The 19,439-nt window shown below is 39.5% G+C and overlaps 1 protein-coding gene across 1 annotated transcript in view; it reads right to left on the bottom strand.

Moving 5' to 3' along the window:
* Positions 1-5,815: 5,815 nt before the first annotated feature.
* sugct (succinyl-CoA:glutarate-CoA transferase) overlaps positions 5,816-19,439 on the bottom strand; it is a 98,051-nt gene continuing 84,427 nt past the window's right edge. The window contains exon 14 of the mRNA XM_035412311.1: positions 5,816-7,023. Within this exon, the coding sequence (XP_035268202.1) occupies positions 6,860-7,023 (164 nt within the window). The 3' untranslated portion in view covers positions 5,816-6,859. The remainder of the gene's footprint in view (positions 7,024-19,439) is intronic.

Below are 19,439 nucleotides of genomic sequence, written 5' to 3'. Positions count from 1 at the left end.
AATGCTGATGCTTGTGGTCAATTAGCCATTATTTTTTGGATTCTCATGTGTACTTGCAGTCATTATCCTGCTGGAAGATCCGCTTGCGGGCAGGTTCTAGTCTCCAAGCAGAGAATTTTGATGCTGTTGAAAATAAGCATCTGATACCACTGCTCCTTCCAACACCAAACTCACCACCGGGGTGCATGGCCAAAAAGCTCAGAATTAAATAATACAGTAAATACATTGACTATCCAACATTTAGAGTGTTGGAAAGCCTTTTTGTAAATCTTTATCAAGGATAATTATCAAAGTTTTGGCTAAGACAGCATCAGAGAGGTTTTGAAGCTAATGCCTCTTAAGTGCCACATAACAGGTAAGCATGAAAACATTGAGCTCCAAATGCTGTTTTAAACAGATTCAACAGTATATGTTCAGCCATTTCACTTTCAGATATGCAGTTGCTATTAAAGAGCAGTCATGAACACAGTTCATGTCACACAACAGAGGCCAAAGAAAGAAAAATGTATGCAAAGTTTTCAAAGGCTTTTTCTATGTCTTCTCTAGTCTGCATTGAATTAGAGCCAGATCAGTTATCACAAATACCTGCTCTTTCTACGGAGAAAGGTTGTTTCAGGTAACTAGGACAAAGAGTCAGGGCTATCACCTGAACTGTAGCACAATAAAAAAAGAAAAACCCATTAAAAACCGTAAAGCCCTGTAATTTAAACACTGAGTAGAGGCTTATCTGCTGAACTTTTCCACCTCTCATGTTTCTGGCTTGAAAGCGGGTAAGCCGTTCCATGGTTTAGCACCACAAGCAGGGTAGACATGTCAATGCAATGCATATGTTTAAAGAGACCACTGTGCAGAGTGCACTGAGGTCAGACTCGGTTTCCTGAATCACCAAAAAATGACCTCTTCAAAATAAGAAGAAAAAAGGGTCCGGGGGTGTACGTGAGGAAAACTTTTCTTTTTTATTGGGGAAATTGCGGTATGTCTTTTATGTCTGAAATTGTTACCGGTTAGGGACAGTAGGAGAAAGAGGGGGCAGAATATATTTATGCCCTGAAATTCAGCATGCTCAATCCATTATGCATTACAATGCTAGTCCACAACAAGGACATGACTCGAATGACACTAAAATAAGCCACAAACACAAAAGGATATTAAAATTGAATAAACAAAGGGAAATGGTTTGTGTTCTTTGCTGTAACAGGGCACAACCTGGGTGTAAATTCTGGGGGAAAACATTTTCCTGTACAGTGGGCTGTGAGAATTAAATCAGGATGGGCTCTGGGGCAGGGGGTAGACTCTAAGGCACTAGCAACTGAATGAGAATCACAGATTATGTACTATGTGTTAGTAACAACACAGCTGCTTTCTGACAAATTGAAGCAAATTGATTTTATGAAGCATCACAGTAAAGTTTTCCAAGCAAGTACCATTCACACAGGAGTAGTTAGCAATTAGTTGACCTGTTTCCCAGCTACAACACACTGGATTTTCAGTTGATTGGCTGAACACATTCATTCATAAATTTGTTTTAATTTTTCAAGTCACCTTTGACGCTGTAAAATACTCACTCAAAAATCTGGTTGCTACATTGGTACCGCATTGAAAGCTACTGCAAATAGCATGCCACTGACTAATAAATAATTGCTATTCCAACTCATCACACAGGTCCATCAGAACTAGTAGTTCATGCTTGTTTTTTGAAATGCGATGCGAATGAGACAGGCACTCATTCAGGAAGACCTTGTGGCCAGAGCATTAAGAGGAAATTTGACTCAGGAATTCACTGATTATTGGAGGGGACAAGTCAGGAATGTTTTCAGTATTGTCTTGGACATGTCCCCATGCTGTATTATGCCTATGGCATTGTATGTGTAACTTTAGCTGACATAAGATTGGGATTATTCAAATGAGATAACTCTCCAGCACACAGGTTTTGGTCCAATTCACTCCGTGTGTAATTTAAAAAAAATGTGTGTGTGTGAGCGAGGGAGAATATCCTTTGCAGTTGTACCACTGAAGTCCAGGACTCCAAGCACATTTTAAAGCAATTTATTGTTCAGTGCGTTTGGGTGTGATTGCAACTTCACCATACCTAAATTACACAGACCAGTGGACATGGCTATATGAGAGCCTAGTACTGCCTACTGTATTTGTTAACAGACCACCTACTTCAAATACAATATGTGAGTAAGGCTGCTGTAATGTCTTTGCTTAAGGCCATACAATTATATCTTCCTTTCAGCACCTGCATGATGTTTGATGTTATTATATCATATTTCATCTCTTGCACATATATGCACCCACTGCACAAAGAGGAAATAGAACACAGTCTGGTTTCCCAGGAGGCAAGGTTCTGTCACAGAGTCAGGAGCTTTAATCAGGCTGGAACCTTAACACTTTGAAGTGACACTGTTATTTGACAGAACGACTCTTCGTAAAGCCTGGTTCCTGGTTACGTAATTCGGTTGAATTAGCACTCGAGAACCTAATACTTGTACTCCAGCTGAACTACGAGCAGGGATCCTCATCACTTATAAAGCCACAACTCCACCACAAAACAAAAGGAAAAAGAAAATTTGGAATTTCCTCAAATGGCCACACATGTGTTTTACATTTGTTTTGGTCATTTCCAGTGCACATCCCTCCCATCCCAAGTCCATTCGTCTGCTTATTTCATTTCATTACATTTGATTTTTAAAAAAGAAAAAAGAAAAAAATCAATTGAAATCAACGGTTGCCTTGGAAACCGCATACACACAACTGGGAACAGTGGAAGCATAGTTCACATCCCATTTGCTGCGGCTGTGGGAACCACAGGGGAAAGGTGATTTCACTAACAGCTGCACGTCCACCTCAGCTGGTTAACTAGTTCACTGAAGGCTTCCGCAGAACATGAACCAAAACAGGAAGGTATGACTGAACGCTTTCCATAAACTTCACAACTGTGAATCCTGAGGACGGAACAAATAAAAACTGAATGCTTTGGAACTCATGAAAAGCATAGCTGCCATACATACACAGGATTGAGTGTAAACCACTTTTTAGGGCTTGCAGATTTTCACACTGACCGCAGACTCTCACTCTTTTTAACTTCTGTACCCTCTGACCTCATGCAAACACAAAAATTTAGATACAACTTCAAATCCATACAGTAAAGCCTTGAACTTGGGTTATTTTGCATTTCTTCCTTATCTTACTCTTCATCTTCCTAATCTTCTCCTTATTTTCCCCGCAACTATTAGTAATTCTTCCCATTGGTCAATATCTACTTCAAATAGAACCAACTGCACAACCAACCACAAAATCAGTTCATTACTCATAGTAACTAACTGTAGGACACACAAATAAAAAAAATAATCTTGTTTATGTGAGGATGTACACACGTAGTACTGTTTCAGCCATGTTAAAATAACATTTAAAAAGTGGCCACTAATGTCCGTCCGCCGCCCCCCCGCCCCCCCCCCCCCCCCCCCCCCCCCCCCGACCTTACCAGTTGCACCCAGCTCCAGTTGCTAGGGTGCAAGAGTCATATAATTTCTGCAGCCAGACATAATTATCTAAAATAAACCCTGCCCTGTGGCCCAGACAGCTAAATTCCCTACATGGAAACACAAAAAACCCCAGACTACATGCATGCTCTGGAGGCAAAAAGACATTGGTCTTGGCTGCTGGATAGTCATGTCTCAGCTAGCTATGTAGTGTGTTGGGTTTAGAATAAATTAAATAGGCGAAATTGTTTTGCGGCTCAGATAGTAAGCCAGACTACAAGAAAGTAAAACCCCAAACAAAATTGACGGTCTAAAACCAAAACGAAATTGGTATAGCCCACTGCAAAACCATGCCTGAGCTAGCTAGCCTTCTAAATGCATTCAAATAGCTAGGAGATTTATTTGCATATGCATGCCTAGAGATGCATAATAATATTGGGATTGTACTGGCATAGAGCAATAATAGTGAATAACAAACTTAATGGTATCGGTCCAATGCTAACATAACAACTAATATGATGATGCAGAAAGCATTCGTCACTCTAGTTTGCCATTTTTCTTAGTCATCTAATAGTCCTTAATTGCAATCTTGTTCTTGATTTTTACTTTCATGTGAACTCGATATATATTTTTGTAATAAATTTGTCTGTAAGAAACAGAAAAGATTTTTTTTTTTAAGTTTTCATTCATTTTTCCTGTTTTTTGTTGATCACTTATTAACATCGGTCTTTCACTGCCACCTACTGCATAAGAAACGTAACATTACGCTGCATCTTGACAACACAGGGACAACTATTCTATTATTTCCACACTTGTAATTTAATATTTATTCATGGTAAGCACCATGGTGTGAGCTCAATAAACCACTCCAGGCCGTGCAAGTAACACCTGATCATATGCACACTTTTGGAATTGGAACAGCACTCGACTTGTGCTGCATTACCACCCCAGCCATATGTGTATAACATGAAACCATATGGGTATCAAGTTCCATTCCTTACACACACACACACACACACACACACACACACACACATACATAGCATGAGAGCCGTAGTCTCTTGGAAAATCTGTCTGGTTGGTCTTTATCAGTGACATGATAGTGACATGCTGCTGTGATCCTCCATCATCACAGCTGCGACTCTGCATGGTATCACCAATACTTTCACGGGATGGTCAGCAAGTCTCCTGATGGTAATCTTGGGCATAGACAGTGGTACTACCCAATGTGTACAATTTTGTACATTTTATGTTAAATATGAATGTAACACTCTCCAAAGTGGCACTTCCCTGGAAAAAAAAGAAAATCCAAGAAAAACAAAATCTGTATTATCAGTGTTACTTCAACTCTAACAGTTTATGTGAGTCCGACAGGGCTCCAAAAAAAAAAAAAAAAAAATATATATATATATATATATACATTATATAAATTCAGTACAGCTGCTCTTGGTAATTATTTAGGAGCTATGCATGTCAGATTGAGGAAACAAGGCTGCATGGCTGAGATTTAGGGCTGGGGTTCATGAGGTATTTAGGTCTTTCTAATCCTTCTGCAGAAGATGAATGGTCTACATGGTCATATGATTGTGCTTACAGGGGCTTATAGTCGCTCTGAGATGTCTTAGCACTGGTATCCTCCATCAGTCAGCTAATGCTGTGCAATGCAAACATACTTGAATGACACCTTCATGCACACAGTATTACCATTATAACAGGTTTACTTCATAGGTGGTAATCAAGGAAAAAATGTTACATGAGGAGCAGAAAATGCCCTGTGATATGCCGTGTGTCTTGGCACTATTTTAGCATATAATTAAGAAAAGCAGGCCTCATAGAGCCACAGGACAGCAATTAAGAGCATTTTATATGTGAAGGTCAGTGGGTCTTGCATTCACAGCTAAAGGTGAGTTGTATTAATTCCCCTGAGCTAATGCACATACCATGGTGCTCTTAAATTTGGTGCAATGTCTTTTCATTTTTGTTGCTGTGGTTTGCACATATACATTCAGTCCACAGCTGGGTAAAAATACAAGCCTACCTATCCTTAGTGACCCTCAGCTCCTTTAATGCTGTTTCAGAGAACCAAAGGGTACAGAGCCCAGTATACTCTTTCCTTTTTTTAAAAAAAATGGGGAATGTCTGCATTCATAAATACCATATTACCAAGTTATCTGAATAATGTTAGAATGGTTTTCACATAACGCCTACATTAATGCATATTACTTCCCTAATGGGAAACAGCTGAGCACCAATAGTAAATTACACATTCCATATTCTGTCTCGCTGCAATCAAATAAAAATCTATCTGTAAATAGAAGTAAATCAGACACTTTGAAATAAACGCATTTTTATTTTTCCCCTCATAAATTACACAAAAAATCATCATACAATTCTTCATGGATACCTGCCCTGTATTTTTCAAATGATTAATTTATAAGTTGTCGCTGAATACTGCACAACATGATGGTGCAACATAAAAATAGCCGACAAAAAAGTGCATTATAAATTTCATTTATAAAGGTCAGTTCACCTTAGCATGCCCAGAAGCAACTGGAAGTCACAATAGTTCTGTTGACTATTTTTATGGGCCAGGTAAGTTCACCTTAGCATGATCAGAAGCAGCTGGAAGTCACTAGTTGTAATGGGAAACATGCACACCTTGCAAGCAGGTGTGATTTCTCACCATTTTGGCAATGTTATGACCCTGACATTAATCGATCCATATGAGGTGGTTTTACATACACGCAACTTATGTGACTTAACATGTTATATAACCCACAACATGACAACATGATATAATGGAATTTTAAATGCAATGTCAAATGAAGGACATTTAAATTGAAAAAAGTGATTGTTTTACAGGCATGGATGCAATCATACCATGTGCTTGTCCGACATTCCATTCTCTTTCAATATGCATGGCTATAACCGCTGAGTTAAAAGCAAGCATATTTGAGCCAAAGGTACATTTAGTTGATCAAAAAGAGTAGCATGAAATCTGCAGGAAGGGAGTTCATTGGAGAATGGAAAGACAGATGCAGTGTTCGCTCAATACAATGAAGTGATTCTGTAATTCCATCCCAATGACAGAGGAAACGGTTTCATTTGGTCTGTTTAGGACATTATCTTATTACTGTCACGCTTATTTTTGATCTCCAAGCCTTGCTCAGTCAAATTAATTACAAAGCCATGTCCATCTTCAAAGTACCGTGGGTTCAAGAGGTAATGCAACATTTTCTATTTCCCCAAATTTTAACACAGCCCGACCATGGAATTTATGTGTGGTTTTATAATATGGTTTTCTCAGACAGACAGATGTACTCATTGGGTCCCCACAGGGTTGTGATATGCTCTCCTCACTCTTTGTCTGATCTTTACTGCACCTCATTCTGAGAGACTGTCCCTGCTTTTAGCAGCTTATTTATGGCTTCGTCACTGTAGTTCAGTGTGTTCCTCAAAACCTGCACAGTGTGCTGTCCAATCAGCGGTGGGGATGAAGGCTTTCTGCTCTTAAAGCTGCTGAATCGTACTGCTGGGCCTGCAGGAAAGAAAAACATATTATAACACGTAAAAATTCACGTATTGCTACGAAAGTACCCTCTTTATAAAGTAAAATGCCAGAAAGGGACCAATTAAGGTTAAAGGTTTTTACCTAACTCCAACTCCAAAACTCACTAACTCCAAATTCTAGTATTCAGCAAATGATAATAGATACCAAGGTGTGACCAAGATGACTAAGATACCAAGATTCCTAGGCTTCTGACTGAAAACACCTTTGTTTAATTTTGCTATGGAACAAATGCTTAGACAATGATCATTGGGATTTGATGGGGAATGGTGGCATTACAAGAGATGCAAGGGACCGGTGACACAGTAAAAGATGCAAGAGACCAGTGCATTTCCCTGTTCATTTCTGCAAACCTGCACAGCTACAGATTTTATTTTAAAACATAGATCACCACATAAACCCTTCTACTTCTACTGCCTCTCTTTAATTTGCAGCCAATTGTGAAAAGTTTTTATCCTTCATTATTAATAGGACTGACCATAGCAGAGCTAACAGTACTCCTCCTGTTTCTACCTTGGACCTTCCATGCCCTTGTCCTAATTTTTTATACCTGTTTTAGGCCAATCTCCCTGCATGCTCTAATAGAGATTGGGTCACATATGAGACCTTCCTCCAATCCCCTTGATATCATTCCCACAAAATTTCTTGAAAAAGTTATGAAGGCAATTGACCCCAGTTTGCTCTCGATTCTTAACAGCTCTCTCTTCTAGATACATCCCAGACTATTTAAAAATGGCTTGCATTCAGCCTCTGTTGAAAAGAGCTGGCCTCGATCCTTTTGATTTTGGAAATTTCAAACCTATTTCTAAGTTATCTTTTATGTCTAAAATTCTGGAGAAAGTTATTTTAGAACGACTCTTAGAGGTGCTAAATAGCAACAATATCGTCAAATGTTCAGTCTCGTTTTCGCCAGCTGCACAGCATTGAACAGCATTGAATAAGGGTCACCAACGATTTATAGATTGTTGCTGATGCAGAAAACATTTCCATTCTGGTGTTGCTTGACCTTAGTGCAGCCTTTAACACCATGTATCATGCTATTTCAATCAGTAGACTAAGTCAGTAGGCTGGTATCTCTGGAAATGCGCTAGACTGGTTCTCTTCCTATTTGTCCAATAGGCAATACTTTGTGTCAAAATGTTGTCAACTTCAGCAATTACGTGTGGTGTACCTCAAGGCTCAATTCTTGGACCAATATCATTCTCTATATATATGCTACCTTGAGGACATATTATCCATCATCCGCTGCTAGGAATTGACCACGAATAAACGTTTTTCCCTCACCACCCCAATATTGGTTTCTCTGCACTGGTTGCATGTTGCTTTTAGAATCAGTTTTAAAGTTTTATTAATTAATTAATACAAGGCTTTACTTGATTTGGCACCCAATTATATTAGTGAACTTTTAACTCCGAATTGTCCTCAGAGGCTTCTCAGGTCTTCCAACCTTGGAGTTTTGGCTGTTCTAGAGTTCAGATTAAAATCAAGAGGTGATCGGGTCTTTGCTGTAACGGCCCCGAGGCTTTGGAACAGCCTTCCATACAATATTAAGTCAGATACAGTCTCTGCTTTTAAAATTAGTCTAAAAATTGTTTTTACAAAATTGGCTTCTGTTATGACTGACACCTATGCCTTGTGCTTTTTGCCTTTTTAATTGCTGGGTCTTAACGCTACCATTTTATTCTTTCCTTTTATAGTGTTTTGCTTTTTGAAAGTTCTATTTCAAAACAGCATGGAAATTTGCATTGAAACAAATTAGCCAAAATATTAACTGAATACTCTTATACTTACACTAAGTATATTGATATATATTATATACATTTTTAAAGATTGTGAATCTTTGAGCCTAATTGTAGGAGCATTTTTGAGACTATCCACTGTAATTACCCTGTAGCCAAAGACACTATTGCAAGACAAGTGAAAGTTGTCGGTCTGCCTGTGTTACATGTATTTGATGCATTGTTCGCAGACTGAAGCATTCCTGTGACACTGTAATAACTGGAGAGCTAGCTTCAAAAGAAATGTGTGATTAATATCCTTTGTTGTTCCCTAAGAACTAGACAGTAGGTACAGTACTGTAACCTGACAATACCATATACTGTATCCTCCAAACTACTGCCACATTTTCCTTTTCATGACCAGAGAATGTTGCATGAATCTTTGACCGGGGATACAGCATGGAGAAAATTCTAAAACGTAAGGGAAGGGCTCTGAATTGGGTAATGTTCCATGCATAATTCAATGATTAAATTGCACCCAGTTCTACAGCTGCCTTCCTTAAGATACTGGCTGGATCAGATATGCAGGATGTGCATCCTAACGCTAAGACTCAACATGTCATCAAGAGTGGTATCATCTGTTATTTACCCCATAGATTAATGGCTTATATTTACTGTGTTCTGCATTGAATCGGGACCTTGAAAGCCACAACATTGAAGTTGTTTGCCACAACATTGACAAATGTTTTAGCACGTTGTAATTTGCATGGATTCCCTGCTTCGATAGTGCTATTTATAACCACTTCCCAATGTTTTTGTCTTCATTGTAAGGCTAATATTTTTGATGTAACAGATGGAATCATTCTTGGGATTATTTCAAACAATCAAAACAGTCACTCTAGTAAGAATTTATAGTAAAACCATTCGTCAAAAGACGGTCCTGATAGTTTGTTTTCTGCTTTGCTGCTTGCTTTTGTCAGCAACAAACATTTATACATCAGAAAATAATTTATGTAATAATTACTGTGTTTGCTGGTAATATTCTTTACTATCCTTGTCATGTTGGATGCCCCACCAGTTGATGTTAGGAGCCAAATTATGCCTTGCAGAGAGACCCAGGGCCCCTTTGAAGCTATATTGGATTTGATACTGCAGATTTGGGTGCAATCCCAGACATTCACAGTCACTACAGTGTATTTACTTCTGCAGCATAATGGCTCCATTGAAAAGGAATTTTATTGTTGGCATTTATGATTTAATAAACAAATGTTTATTAACTTTTGTAAAGACGATGCCAAAATGTGTTTCTTATGTCTGTGTGGAGTTAAGAAGTGAAAGTCTGCTTCAAAGAAGTATACTGCATCACTCTGAAGGGGTTTGAATCCTCCCCTGTGTTCCCCATTGCTCCGTGCCTATTAGTTATACCCATAATAAAGCGATTAACTCTGACAGCAGGCGTTTTTGCCATTAGAAAACCATGAGCTCAGTTCCAGGTTACGTGTTTTCAAAATGCTCCTGCACTCAATTAACCAGGGCTTTGTACCAGAGGAGCGGAAATTAGCGCAGTTAACCGTTTAATAAATTGAGAAATGGGGAAAAGAAAGCCATATAAACATTGCAGAGCCATTCCGCTTTGTTCAAAGCTTGGATAATTTTGGCATAGCGTTATGGAATCTTGACTCATCAATCCCCAGGAGCATCCCAAGGGGATTTATCCTGGGAATAAATGCACAGGTACAAATTCCATACATTTAAAAAAATAAATAAAACGTAAACCTACATGGAACAAAATTTCAACTCCTTATGAGAGTTAATGCTCATTAGAAGCTGTGCAACGATGTAAAGCTACCGGCAACCCTCCGACTGCCAGACAATCGGTCTTACCTCCTGAGCTATGTCGCCCCATACAAAAGGTAAGAATGAATATGGAAGGGCTGGATGGAGAGATGGAGGCGGGAACGGGAAGTGTGTATATGGAGGTGAAGGTAGGGGTAGGCTAAGGATATTCTGTCCATGCGTGCAAGTGTGTGCCTGGCTTGTGTCCTTTCCATGCCTCAGCAGTTTGAGGATTCATGCCTTGACCACATCCTTCTTAGCGCCCCTGTCCCTCATCAGCCATCTGAAGGCTTCTCATTACCTTCTGCACATGTGCTTCTCCTTAGTTCACTGCTGTTATCATATGCATTCTCCCCAGGCACACTCCTATGGCTTCATCTGACAAAGAGCTGTGTGTTCGTCATCCCTCCGTGCATACTTTAATCATGGCTTCTTCTGCTTCCCCTAATCAAACGGCAAGCTTTCACGGTGTAAAGCCATGATTTACTCTGAGAGCATTTCATCTTGACACGCTCGTTTGGTGAGGGCCTTTGAGTCATGTGTTTCTCTTGCCAAGACCTCAGAATCCCCACACATCAGTGGTCAGGTATATGCTTAGCGCAGATAGACAGGAAATAGTTTAATTCAATTTGGTAATTTCATACAATATACATACAGTACATGTGCTCAAAATAGATGTAATAGAAACCAGATGTATGACTGAAATTAGCATTATGGATGGAAAGGCAATGGTAGTAGTGGTACAATAACGATATGCTAGTCAACTGCCCATAATAGTCTGTACAAAGTTATATCCCCATGATTTATAGACACAGTCAAATGATTGGAACTAATGTTACAGAGAACGAGAAGCAAGTGTGCCCAAGAATAGATCTACAACCAGTAGTCCATTTAGCCAACATAGGTTGCGTCTAGTAACATTTATTAGGTACAGTAGCAAGTAAGTAGCAAGCAGTTAACAGTTAAGAAATATAGTTGGCAAGCTTTTCTCCCAGCACTTACTCTGGTAAATCACTTGTTTGCTTAAATACCATTTTGGAATTCTTAAACAGAGCTAGATAGCATGTAAATGCTGTGATACCTAACAGTTACTAAACTTGCCTAGCTATCACATGGTGTAGCTAGTAAATCAACTACTTACTCATTATGTAGCTAATTCAAAAAATACTCTTAACAGGGAAACCCATGTGTGATTTGTACAGTTTATTTTAGCCACAGTGTCTACCACTCCAATACAAGCTGCACTGGTTAACGGTGGTCCACAGCTATTGCTGGACTGCAGCTCATTTTTGAAATAAATATGAGAAAAACAAAAAGAGCCAGCACAGACGGTCCCAGCCCTGGTATAGAATGAAGAAGGGTGAAGGAAATTAGGATGGGGCGCAGAGAAAATGGGGGCTTTCGGCTAATCTGTAGAATTCACAGGCAAATTAAGGATTCCAGGTTTCAGTGGTCTATTTCAACTTCTGAAAGAAGTAGCCGTATGGGAGAATATGAAAGAGAATTCTAGGAAAACTAAAAATAACCATTCGCGTCATTGTTTCATGTCTTGTGTGAGTCATCTCCATGCCATCCGGATGTCTCTTCGGCGGGCATGCGTTATAAAGGAATAAAGAGATTTTCCCACTGGAAGAGTACAAAGGGCCAGCTGGTGGACAAAAGCTGGGTCTTCACGTGCTGACCCGAGCTGTCAGGCTGCTGGGCTTCTAATGGCATAGCTGAGCAGCAGCAGAACTGGGATGCTAGTCCAGTAAATTAAAACCCAGTGGAGATGTTTTGTGCGCTGAAGCGGATCAGACTCCATTGTCAACGTGTGGGATTCTAGTGGCTTCCTTCTTATTAATAGAGTGTGTTTGCGTGCGTGTGCATGTTTATGCATGAGTGCATGTGTGTGTATGTGTTTGTGGAAGACAGAGAGAGAGAGTCAGAGAAAAAGAGTCCCTTTGCAAAGCACCATTTCCTTCACTCCTGCTTAAATTCACCCTGACACACGAGAAATAGTTGAGACATTTCACTAATTTTCTCACTTTACCATCTCTCTCCCTCCAGCTGCTCACCCCAGTTACATACAGCAGAGATGTAGGGAGGGAGCAGTTGTACGACGGATGGAAAGTCTCAACATGATTATCACTCCAGACTGACACATTCAAATGAATACATGAACATCTTCATAAGCAACTGAGGCGCTTTGAACCCAGAGAACATGTCGGATCCCCTCAGGATATCTAAGCAACTTCTGAAGCTCCCTATTACAGCTTAATGCATGTTTAATGGAAGCTGCTGCCTGACAGTGGGGGAGGGAGGGGGTGGGGTAGGTGCGTAAGGGCGGGCCAGGTGAAAAAGTCAAAGCTCATCTTGCAGAAACTTTCTTGTTTGCTCCCACTCTACCTCTGTGCACCAGCCACCTCTCAGTGAAAGAGGGTTAACCTCTTCTAAGACGAACATGTCTTCCAGCAACAGAGGCTTAGCATACAGGCGAAGAAACACAGCCAAACTTTACTTGGACATTCCTATTGGACCAAGCAATTAGGATGGATATGTGCTGGATTAATTTGCTTATAATCATCATATTAATTTTCGCATGCATTCACAAGGTATTACAGCATAAATTGATCTCTCTTGCAGCTTTATTTTCCTACATTCTGCAGTAACAGACTGAGGTTAAAAACTGCACATTGTATTTAAGCCAGACAAGCAGTAGTAAAACATATGGCAAAAATAATCTTCAGAGGAGCAGAAGAAGAGCTCTAATGAAATGTCTGTTAACACTAATCCAGGAAACCATGACCCATGACGCTCTCTAATCCATCTTCCATGACTTTGCTATAGGGCTGTACCTTACAGTGACTGTGGTTCTTGGATGATTACTCCCTGTGTAGACTACCCTCTGGATTAGGGTAGGTTTCTGTCTCAGGTCTCAGTACGCCTTTGCTGATGTTCATGACTTAGCAAGGCAGTGGATGACAGGGCTTTCCTATCTCTCCATTTCCCCAGAAAAACACAGATATATTACCCAACATTGTCTTCTGAAACAAGATTCCTAAATTGCTAAATAAATTCAGCAAATAGGCTAATATAAATTTCTAATCAATTTCAATGCAGTACTGCACTATCTAGAAAGTGGCTACCACCACTGGCATGACCACTGCTATGTTACCTAGCTAGCCTACCCCACTGCTACCTGCCAAACAGCAAAAAAGCACAATGAAACAGACATAAATATTTAAAGTACACATACTGTAGTGTATACACAGTTATTTTAAATAACTTTAAGACAAATTTATTTTCATTTACCTCCTGAAAAATGGTTCTAAATCATTGCCACTACACTGACAAGATTGTCTGAGCAACAACTGGCAAATGTTTGATGAATAGTATTAAAAGACTGAATAGGGATGGAAATACTGACTCACAAAAAAGAGCTTGATTCAGCAGATCATACATTATATGACCAAAAGTATGTTGACACCTGACATCCAACATCCAAATTATGGGTAATAATATGGAGTTGGTCCACCCTATGCTGCTATAACAACCTCCACTCTTCTGGGAAGGCTTTATACTAGATGTTGGTACATTGCTGCAAAGATTAGCTTCCAATCAGCCAGAAGAGCATTTGTGAGGTCGGGCACTGATTGGGCGATTAGGCCTGATATCTCGTAGTTGGCTTTCCAAATGATCCCAAAGGTGTTGGATGCGGTTGAGGTCAGATCTCAGAGCAGGCCAGTCAAGTTCTTCCACAATGTTCTCCACAAAACCATTTCTATATGGACCTGTGTGCCTGGGGGCATTGTCATGCTGAAACAAGAAACGGCCTTCCATGAACTTTTGGGGAAGCACAGAATCGTCTAGAATGTGATTGTATGCTGTAGTATTAAGATTTGCCTTCATTGGAACTAAGGGGCCAAGCCCAAACCATGAAAAACAGCCCTAGACCAAAGATAACTTTGGTTATATAGTGTACTCTGCCAGCTTCTTTCAATCATACTTTATTTATCATGTTTTATTAATATGCAATAACAGTAATATTAATCACAATAAGGGATTATGTCTTGAACTGATGAGCTTAGATAACATTAACATGAATATGAATATGGGCAAAAAGAATTCATCAACTTGCACCTTTCCCTTTCTATATACAGTAATGGAATCCACGATAGTTACTGATGGTGTCTCAGCATTTTCTCATCTGCCCAGCACTACAGGCCCAAAGGCCTTGGCTACTTTATTAAAACTGCTGTTAAGTCTAAGACAAAAGATGATGCAATAAAGAAAATGCTATGTTTGCATGCAACAATAAAAGGATATACTTTTTTATACAACAAAGTTTAAACGTCAGTACATATAGCCCCAATAACAATAGCCACTGCTGTACAATGCTTCCCAATAGTTTGCCCTTATTTGCATAACTGACATGATGCTATTTGAACATTAGTTCCCATTGACGGAAGACCATGTCATTTCCCAGCAGTCTGTGCCACAACCTCACTAACAATGCACCCTGCACGGCACACTGCTTAGCATACTCATGGTTCCTGGTTGTACTAATGAGATGCTCTGATTTGTGGAATTAGCAGGCCGTGACCCCCTGCCCACACTGTCGCCAGCATTAACCTACACAGTAGCATGTACTGTAAGCTGCAGAATCCCAGCCGGATGGGCATTGTTAAGGGGGTGAGTGACAGTATTTCCCGTCAGAGAGGTAAGTCAGCCATACGATCATGTGTTGCCTGGACCGACCACCCAAGTGAAAACTGGACATGGGTTACACTTGTAAAATACATTTTCGTTGAAATATGTGTAGTTAGCTGAAGCATTTATAATTATCTAGGCTATATGGCAGACACTTTTTCCCAAAGCAACTTATAAGGCCATGATGGGTAACAATATAAGTGCAGGATGTATTTATCAGTGTCACTGATTGATTTAATAAGCCCCTGCACTCTGAAGCAGAAATGAAAATAAATCTGATTGTCAAGTGCTGACCAACCACAAAGATGTTCTGAAGAACTTAATTAATTAAGGTGTGAGGAGTGGGAAACCTTCAGAGGAAAAACCTTAGCTCCTTATCTTCCTTAAAAAAATGGGAAAATCTGAGGGGAAAAGGTACCCAACACAGAGGTTGTAAGCAGTTGTCACTCTGTTATCCTCAGTTTTATTAAGGAGTTAAATTGTTGGTGATTCCTTCCTGATGCTACCATCTTCATTGGAACAGGTGCTATACCAGCAGCTGAACAGAGGTCACCCAAACAAGGGGATGGGAGGTTTTCTGCACAAGGCCATTTTGTACTTGCATATGCCCTTAAACATTTTTCATTTTCTAATGAGACCATATTGTAACAGTTGAAGAGAATAAACAACTTGAATTTGCCATGTATGAGAACATCATGTTTATCCAAATTAAGATTATTGTCAGAGTATACAGCTCTCTTCCAGACTATCTGACTATTTGAATTTCTGCCGAATCAAACCATGCCGGTGGGGAAACTTAATAAGTTATTCATTTCAGCAGATACTTTTGGGAAGGGAATGGCTTAAATGATGTTTAAAAATTACATGAACAAAAATAGAACATGAAAATTAGAAGCCGGAGCTATCTTCGTAATATCTGTGCAGCTCTTTGAAATGTATAATTCGCTAACCTAACAGGCATCCGCTGCTGGAAGTCTCTGACAAGCTTCAGTTCTGTTCAGTATATGAAGGGGGGGCTTTTGAAAGTTGATTTCCCTTCACTGCCGAACCCTTAACTGCATTTATTAAAGAAGAATTTTAGTGGTGATATGATGTCACTTCCTCCACTAAGAGAAGTAATACACCAAAAAACTTTATATCTTCCATAGTGAGTAACTTTATTTTTTCAACTTTTCATTTTTCATTCACTTTTCCATTGTAACAACTGGGGTGACAGAGAGAAAGAAGGTCATGGTGTTAAAACTCAAATATGATTCACATAATCACATGGTTAGAAAATTGAACAACAGAGAGTTGATGAATGGGAGCAAATTTGTATATAAAAGAGTTTTCCACAACCTCAAATTGCAAGGTCAAATTGTGGCAAGCACTGATGACATTCATGGAATAAGTCCACTGATGATGACGGAGTGACTCATTTTTTGAGGTGCAGTTTATAAAAAAGCTTAATCTTAAATGATTATGTCCCATTTTATGATTGTACTTCACAATTATAGGTACTGACTCAGAAAAGAGTGGGGCAGATGGTGCTGGACATCACTCCAATTATGTAGAACCGCGGCGCACTGAGTGATGACTAATGCTGTTTTGCCGTCCTTTCTTGGTCCACCCTCATGAATCTTCACCAGATGTTTTCACTCCAAGAACATGAATGACAATGTACGATCTGAGCTAGAGAAGTAGAAATATGGAAATGTGAAGACATCTGCCTTTTTCCCATGGAAGAAGCTTCATAAAACCCATTTCCAATATCGTAAAACTACATGGAGGCTTACCCAAAGCATGGACTACTGGAGACTTCTGTCATCACAAATGCAAACATGCCCCATTGCCATCTTTCCCCCATCTTGTAGTCAAGGTCCAAAAACCGTCACAGTCTATTTGACTTTCCAAGTCCCCAGGCTTTCTCGTCTCTCGGCATGGGAAATCGAGAAATACAAAGAGGAATCGCACTGGAATCGAACACTGGTCACCTGGAGATCTGCTGGCTGAGAGCATCTGTAATTAATCTGTCACTGAGGTCCTTTGTTCTGGAAAAACAGCAAGCAGGCCCATTCAAGTCCTCCCTGCGCAAGGTCTAAAATAACAAAGGGACACAATGTGCAAACTTTGCTTTTTGAGTGGCTTTTTGCAGGACTTTAATTTGTATGTGTGTTACAGTATTTCAAATACCTAGTCTTAGAATACCCTGTGACCTCTGCATAGTTTTTCCAGCAGATCTCCATTTATAAAGGTCTATATTGAGATACACTGACCAAAGTATTAGTTGTCACTGATTAAATAATCTATTTGAAGACAAAATAGTGAATACACTGCCTTCCAAAATGATTCTCATTTCTTGATAAAGAAAAAACCCAAAAGCAGTGTGTACAATGGTGTTATGCCTCCAGTGGTTGTACATATGTATATTACCAAATTATTCTTTTTAAAAAAGTACATTCAATATTATTATTGCCTGGAATGCCACATGAAACTATATCTCTTCATTCAATGAGTGAAGTAGCAACAGTCCAGCACAAGATAAAAATGAATACTTTTAGTGTGAATAAACAATATTAAATGAATCTTTTCCTATGCACAGCTTCTGGAAGCATAATGTCTCTGCACAAGCTGGAGTTACTTGAAGTGTATTTTCTTGCTTTAGACTATAAACCTCTGAATGCCTTATACCTGCTATTGTAGAGCTGGTAGGTTGTCAACTTCTCTGCATATCTAAAATATCCTTCATTTTACATTCAAACTGCACGTGCCAATCAAGATATACACTAAAACTGGCATAATATAAAAAACACAGAAAGTAAACTATTCCTTTAAATGATATATTTTAGTCATTATATTGTGGCACTCCCTTGTAAACAGTCACTGTCTAAACAGAATTTACTTTCAGTCACCTGTCTTGAACATTATGTTGGCAAGAAAGATGTCACAAAGCACCTGTACTATTTCTATTCTTTACGCCTTACTCAACCATAATAATAGTCTAACCTGAAGAAAAGTCTGTCTTCTTAGGATCGGTTCTGCACAAATAAGTCACATACTACATCATCACCATGATTTCTATAGTTTTGCAAAAGAAATATCAGCAGCATAGCCACTGAGCAGATTCATAATGACAGCAGAAATTAAGGGAAAAAAATCTTTCCTTAGGAACCCTGACTCATACTCCAAGTTCAGGAGAGTTCATAAAAGTGAGGACAACTAGATGGTTACTTGGAAAATCAATGACAAACATGGAATACTTTATGGTCCTATTTCTGACAGGGACTCCAGCTTAAGTGACAATCTATACTGTATATGTTTTCATTGAGCATCAACATTACACACAAGTAAAAATTATGTACAGTACAATTCAGTCACCCACACAGCTGATATCCTACTAATAAACTACCCCAGTTCTCTGCAGAAAGCACAGCAAGAAGCCTTCCCTTGGGCCCCACAGTCGCTGTGCTTGCAAATGAGCCTTATGCAGGAACACTTAACAGAAATTCTATCCACTCAAAACAGAAGCACTATTCTTCAACGGTCGGTCACACAACTTCTCTTCCCATTCACCCGACTGCCATTTCATTTCACTCGTCAAACTTCTGTTTACTTTTAATTTTAGAGATTTATAACCAATCTATCTTGCACTCAAGAAACCCAAACGAAACAAAGATAGTTACTTCAGAGTATATACCTTCGCCAGTTGCAATACTAGTTAAACCCTGACCAAATTTTTACAGCTGGGTTTACAATCATGGGGCAGATGTAAATATCTTTGGTAGCCTCGGGCTTCTGTGAAGGTGAAAGGTTTGACAGGTGATGCAGAAAGTAAGGAGACCTGCTAAGGCATTTGGCCCCTGCAGGTCCCACTGGACCGTGGGTGTGAACATGGGACAAATTTACTCCTGCTGCTGGCTGGAGCAGACAGCGAGAGAAAAAGAATGAAGGATAATATGGAACTTCTGCAGTGGGGTTGAGGGTCTATAAGTTTGGGCCCAGGAAATATTTACTCTTGAGCATGAGATGTGGTTAGTGTATAAAAAGAAAGCAAGGCAATGTGGTATCACTCAAATGCCCGTTTATTTATTCAGGGAATTTTGCACTACAATGAAGAACAACCAACCATACTTCATGATGTATGTATTTCTGTTTATCTCT

This window comes from Anguilla anguilla, chromosome 4 (assembly GCF_013347855.1).
Source record: "Anguilla anguilla isolate fAngAng1 chromosome 4, fAngAng1.pri, whole genome shotgun sequence".
Taxonomy (NCBI): Eukaryota; Metazoa; Chordata; class Actinopteri; order Anguilliformes; family Anguillidae; genus Anguilla; species Anguilla anguilla.
Note: the sequence above shows the minus strand (reverse complement) of the source record. Positions and strands in the feature narration are given on the sequence as shown.